Source organism: Carassius auratus, unplaced genomic scaffold, assembly GCF_003368295.1.
Source record: "Carassius auratus strain Wakin unplaced genomic scaffold, ASM336829v1 scaf_tig00216558, whole genome shotgun sequence".
NCBI lineage: Eukaryota > Metazoa > Chordata > Actinopteri > Cypriniformes > Cyprinidae > Carassius > Carassius auratus.
This window is the reverse complement of record NW_020528631.1, coordinates 1,014,586-1,020,405: the sequence shown is the minus strand read 5'-3', so window position 1 is coordinate 1,020,405 and position 5,820 is coordinate 1,014,586. Positions and strand designations below refer to the sequence as shown.

The 5,820-nt window shown below is 35.5% G+C and overlaps 1 protein-coding gene across 1 annotated transcript; it reads right to left on the bottom strand.

Moving 5' to 3' along the window:
• Nucleotides 1–445: 445 nt before the first annotated feature.
• Nucleotides 446–5,594, bottom strand: LOC113098430 (platelet-activating factor receptor-like). Its single transcript, XM_026263498.1, has 2 exons — nt 5,517–5,594; nt 446–3,514 (listed from the first exon to the last, which is right to left on the bottom strand). The coding sequence occupies exons 1-2, from the start codon at nt 5,592–5,594 to the stop codon at nt 2,438–2,440; spliced, it is 1,155 nt and encodes a 384-aa protein (XP_026119283.1). The 3' UTR covers nt 446–2,437.
• Between the last annotated feature and the right edge of the window lie 226 nt (nt 5,595–5,820).

The window sequence follows — 5,820 nt, the reverse complement described above, 5'->3', positions numbered from 1 at the left end:
TGGGAAAACACTGACACATTTTATTTTTCTCTCTTCACAGAGTAAAAAAAAAAAAAAAAACACTCTGAATTTACATGAGTAAATCGTCATTTTGAGGTGAGCTGTACCATTAAAATTTTATGTAAATCATGTAATTTTGTTAATAGTACAGTAAATAACATATTTAGTACTAAATAATATAATTGTGTCATTGGAAACGTAATTGAGTAAAAGTTCAGGTATGTTGTTTTAATAGTACTTGAATTATAATGAATAAATCTGGCTACATAAGACTAACCCTAATCATTATTTGAATCAGTCATCATGTTAATATGAACCTGAATCCTAGCATGCATGATCTAAAGTTGCTTATTACTGCATACCTGTAAAACAGAATACCTATTTATATAATATCATAAATGTCTTTAAAGAAAAATACATACAGCTGAATGAACAGAAAAATAAATACAGTTCAATTTTTTTTATTATTATTATTGTTTTGCAATTTCAGTGCTGATTTAGCTTTACATGACATACAAAGCCTTATTTCATGAGCAAATATCAATGATCATTTGAAATATATACATTGTTTTATATTCAAATGTAAACAGAGTTACTGTACTCGAATAGTATGTGCAGTTGACAGACTGTGAGTTTTTCCATCACAACTTCTTTTCATTAAAACATTAAAGGGATGAATTGGTCAACTTTCACTTTCACTAAATAGACAAAAACCCAAGTCCCTAACTTCCTGCATAACATCCCCTTTATGTTTCACAGAAGAAATTCAAACAGGTTTGCAACAACATGAGGGTGAGTAAATGAGAACATTCATAGCTTTAACAATATAGGAGCGTACATAACACCGTCTTGCAAAACTTCCTACTTAATGCTAAAGTTTATTACTGAGAAAGACTCATTAGAAGCAGCTAAGATACAAGCATCGTGCTATTTTAAAATGTATTAATGACACAATGAAATTAAAGGGAAAAACATCACTGAATAATTGTATAAAGAACCACCATAAAACACACTCACAGCTCATATAGACACCTTTTTAAATAATAAAAAATGGCAAGATATTACTGTGTATTTAGACATGTATTTTCTTAAAAGTGGGGTTTTACAAAGCATCAAATGTAAATCATATATATATTAAACAGTTTTTAACTAACAAATAAATAATATCACAACACTGTAAAATGTCATGGATAAAATTATCTTGAGCAGAAAGAAAAAAAGGGAGGAAAAAAAAGACCAGAGCAGTTTAAGTAAACAATTCTAGGGCAGGTGTGCAGTATAAGTTCCCCATTCTGGAAAACAAACCATTACAAAAAAATGCATAGGTTTCCTATGTGGCATAAGAATTAACTCAAAGGAATGCTCCTCATAGAGCTACTTCAAAACAAGCAAGGTAGCACAATAAATATTTGTTGTGATAGTAACATGAGACAGAAATCAGCTGACACCTTTTTATGAAGTGCAATTTATATCACAGATAATCCAGATTAAGACAAGGAAATAGGTATAAAGACAGGAAATAGGTATTAAGACAGGAAATAGGTAGCTTCTTTCATCTGCATTATGTCTAAATGAAAGAAATATAGAAAGAAAGAAAGAAAAAAGAAAGAAAGAAAGAAAGAAAGAAAGAAAGAAGGAAAGTCTTCTGTTCTTATCACATCTTGCTTCATTCATTTGTCAGCCTTATTCTAGAGTAGATTGTCTCCAGATATGACATCATGTATTCATTATTCTAACACCACATTTTACCGAGAATAGAACACCACATCTTTACAGAAATAGGTTTGCGTAACCTATATAGATATTCCACCTACACAAGTGCAAACATTTAAAGGCATAGTTCACCCAAAATTAAACATTTCATTATCACTATAAAATCTTCTGTGTTCCACTGAAGAAGAAGAAAATGATGGATGTTTAGAATGACATGAGGGTGAATAAATGATGACAGAACAGTTCCTTTCTTTGGTGAATTATTTCTTTAAGAGAAAATATGATAATGCATTAATCAAATATGAGGCCGATAAAGCTTAATCTTTCAGTATATGAAGCATTTCTTGCTGAATAATTTGAAGAGTTTAAAATTGTGACGTCTGCAAGGGGCAGCAATTGAAAATCATGTCAATCATTTGATAACATTTAAAGGGATAGTTCACCCAAAATGAAAGCTCTGTCATCATTTTTTAGGCATTTTTAAAATATATTTTAAAAGAAAGAGAAATTTCATACAGGTTTGGAATGACATGAGGTTGAGTAAATGATGACAGTATTGACATTTTTGGATGAACTAACCCTTTAAGAATCCAAACAGAACCTAATTTTGAATTGAAATTAAATTCTGCTAAAATCTGAAACTGTCTGAATAAGATCCTAATTAGAATAAGCAGACACCAACTATTTCTCAGCGTTTTTCTTTTTTTTTTCTTGAAGTTCATAATTAATTCTCATGTCTGCTCTTCAGTGACACAGCCGTGCTCAATGTGTTGCGTGAGCAGTGTTTTTTATTTTTGACCTTTGTGAAATGATTCTGGATGTACTTGCGGAACTTTGTGGTGGCGAAGCAATACACCAGCGGGTCCAGAAGGCAGTTGAACCCCATAAGTACGAGGGTGATCTGGTGAGCATCGTTTAAGCTTTGCCGCGTTTCTTTACTCCAATCTTCCTTCAGGTACAGCACCGACAACACCCAGGGACCCTGCACCACGTGATGGGGCAGGAAACACACCACAAAGACACCTATAACAGCACACAGCATCCTCAAAGCTCTCCGCTTGGTTCCACCGGGACGCTTTCCTGTGCTGGCTTGAGGCTGACTGATGGGTTGTGACAGAAGAGCTCGAGCAATCGAGATGTTGCAGATGATCACCATCAAGAAAACAAGAAAGAATAAGACAATAATGATGAAATGTGTGATGGCCATTGCATATTTTGTTGAGTAATCCTCATTTTGATAACCCTCAAAACAGCGAGAAATGTTATTCTCCTTATTCTTCGGGATTCCATCGTCAGTGAGGGATTTAACTGATGCTGCAAGAGTAACGAACCAGATGAGCGCTGAGACGATTGCTCCACGTTTCCAGCAGTCAGAAGAAGCCGCCACCAGCGGCCTGGTAACAGCCCAGTAACGGTTAATGCTGATGACAGCAAGGAAGAGAATAGAGCAGTATGTATTGATGAAGAACAACGACCCTGTGATACGACAGAGGGCATCTGAGTTCTTCCAGTTGCCGTGATTCTTGTAGTAGTCAACCCAGAACGGTAGAGCGACCACAAACAGTAGGTCTGCAACGGTCAAGTTGGTCATGTAGATTCGAATCTCATTCATGGCTTTAGACTCTCTCAAACGGTGCAGCACATAAAGAGCGTAGCAGTTGGCCAGCAACCCAAAGATAAAGACCAGGCTGTAGAATATAGTAAACAGAATGTACCGAAACTCTGAGTCAACGAATTGGTTGAAAGTACTGCTGTTTCCAATGGTGGTAGGAGTCACCATCTTGCAAATCTGAGAACAAAACTGAAAAGACAATATACAATTAAATTTGGTTCCTTTCAATATACTTTAATGTAGGAATTTTTTTTTAAAAAACTATATTGGCCAAACTGGATATGAAGGTGGAGTTATTCCCATTTGTTTATAATACCGTATTTTCCGGACTATAAGTCGCACTTTTTTTTCATAGTTTGGCTGGTCCTGCGACTTATAGTCAGGTGCGACTTATTTATCAAAATTTATTTTACTTGAACCGAGAGAAATGAACCAAGAGAAATGAACCAGTAGAAAACATTACCGTCTACAGCCGCGAGAGGGCGCTCTATGCTTCTCACTGCTCCTGTAGTCTACACTGAAAACATAGAGCGCCCTCTCGCGGCTATAGACGGTAATGTTTTCTCTTGGTTCTTGGTTCTAAATCAATGCGACTTATAGTCCAGTGCAACTTCTATATGTTTTTTTCCTCACCATGACATATTTTTGGACTGATGCGACTTATACTCAGGTGCGACTTATAGTCCGAAAAATACGGTAATTATAATTTATTAAACACACAATTTATTATTAGTTTTTATGGTTAGTGCTGTGTTAAAAGTGAAGTGTCAAATTGTTGAAACTGTTTTCAAAAAGGTTTCTCAAACAGCTAGACTTATACTGCTACTGGTTGGCCCAACGAACAGTCCTCTCCCAAACCCGGAATTGCCTGGACAATGTTTTGATGCTGTCACAAAACACATAACAATGCTGATTGACAATATTTCCATCACATGCACTGTAGAATACGTGTAAAAACCTTATGTATATGCCTACTTTGGGCTTCAGAGTTGTCTCTGCAGACTGCATTTTACTGCATTTTACGTCATTAGAAATAGCTAGAAATGTGGGAGGGCATCGTTGAGAGTGGTTACACAGATTTCTCACGATTACATGCTCTGGAAAGCATTTTTTTCTCATCATTGTACTTTTTTTTTCATCAACGCATATTTATCTGCAATCTCTTGCAGAAAGCAGGAAATGAATACTGTATGTGATGGCTTTTTTTTTTTTTTTTTTTTACAGACACCATTCTACATCAAAATGTTTTTCTTATCATTAGATTCACAGGACTTACAATGTTATATACTATCAAGTACTTTTCATTCAGCATTTTTTTAAATAGTAAAGTTATTCAGTTTATTATTCTTCAATATACAATGGAGAAATAATGGAGAAACTATCGATAAGAGACCTTAAAGTCTTGACCTCAAAACAGCTTGAGAACATCAGGAAACTTCACTGACCACGGACCCTTTGTGGCATGCAAAGGAGGCATGCTGCACTACATAGCACAATTGTCACGCAGTAGCCTATGTGTAAGCTGTCACAATGGAACCTGCCAGTAGACAGCGGTTTTTTAGCAACAGTAAAACATGAATAATGTATGTATTATACAATATGTCAAACAAAAGAACAGTGACGACATTATGTAGCAGACATTTAACCTGAATATATTCTTTTTAGTGCGGTTATTCGATGTACAAACCCATGTGACAATGTACAATAGCAATAAAAGCAATTCATAATTGTAACCATAACCACACACAATATAGCACTGCATATTTGCATTACATCGCAATGTTTGCCATACTCTTATAATAAATTGTACATTTAAGTTAAATTTTATTTCTTGGCTTTTCCCGTATTACATGTGTCAATATTTCATCCTAACCAAACATCCTTAACGACATGTTTCGCAAGCTGAACAAACGACAATAAAATATCTACAGACTGTTGACTTTTACATGACAATGATGCTGCTAGTCTTGGTTCGTATCTGATCACAAGGTTTGTCTAAACAGAAGATAGCTATAAAGTTAACACGCGGGTTACGGCGCGCAACGCCAAACTGATCTGTCGAATAGTCTGTTGCACATGAAAAAACACACGTTTACATGTGCTTTCCTTTGTTGCGTCACTCGCTTCCAGCATAGACACTGTGGGAATAGCTTTTAAATGAGCTCAAAACTACGTTTATGTTCCACCCTACCTTGTAATTCCGGTGAACGTGGTGCTCGAGTGCTGCGCTCTGATCGATTGCGTCTTCAGCGCTCAGCTTTTCACACATAAGTCACACCTCCTATTTATTATTTTTCCAGAGAACTTTGTCTTTGGATTCACTGATTAAAATTAAAGTTTTGCACTTATTTACAACCTCTTCATTAGATAGGTCATGGAAAACTGTTAAGGAAAGTTTGAACCAATATTAGGTCAATCTAGGGTCATATAGTGACTTATTTTTTTTTAGGGATAACTCATTATGTAGAACTCTGACAGGAACCTTCAAAACCTTA

Excerpts from the sequence above, each read along its gene's own strand:
- LOC113098430 (XM_026263498.1), bottom strand. The coding sequence starts at position 5,594 with ATGTGTGAAAAGCTGAGCGCTGAAGACGCAATCGATCAGAGCGCAGCA. Across the intron at positions 3,515-5,516 it reads ACGTTCACCGGAATTACAAG|TTTTGTTCTCAGATTTGCAA; the intron begins GTAGGGTGGAAC and ends TTGTCTTTTCAG.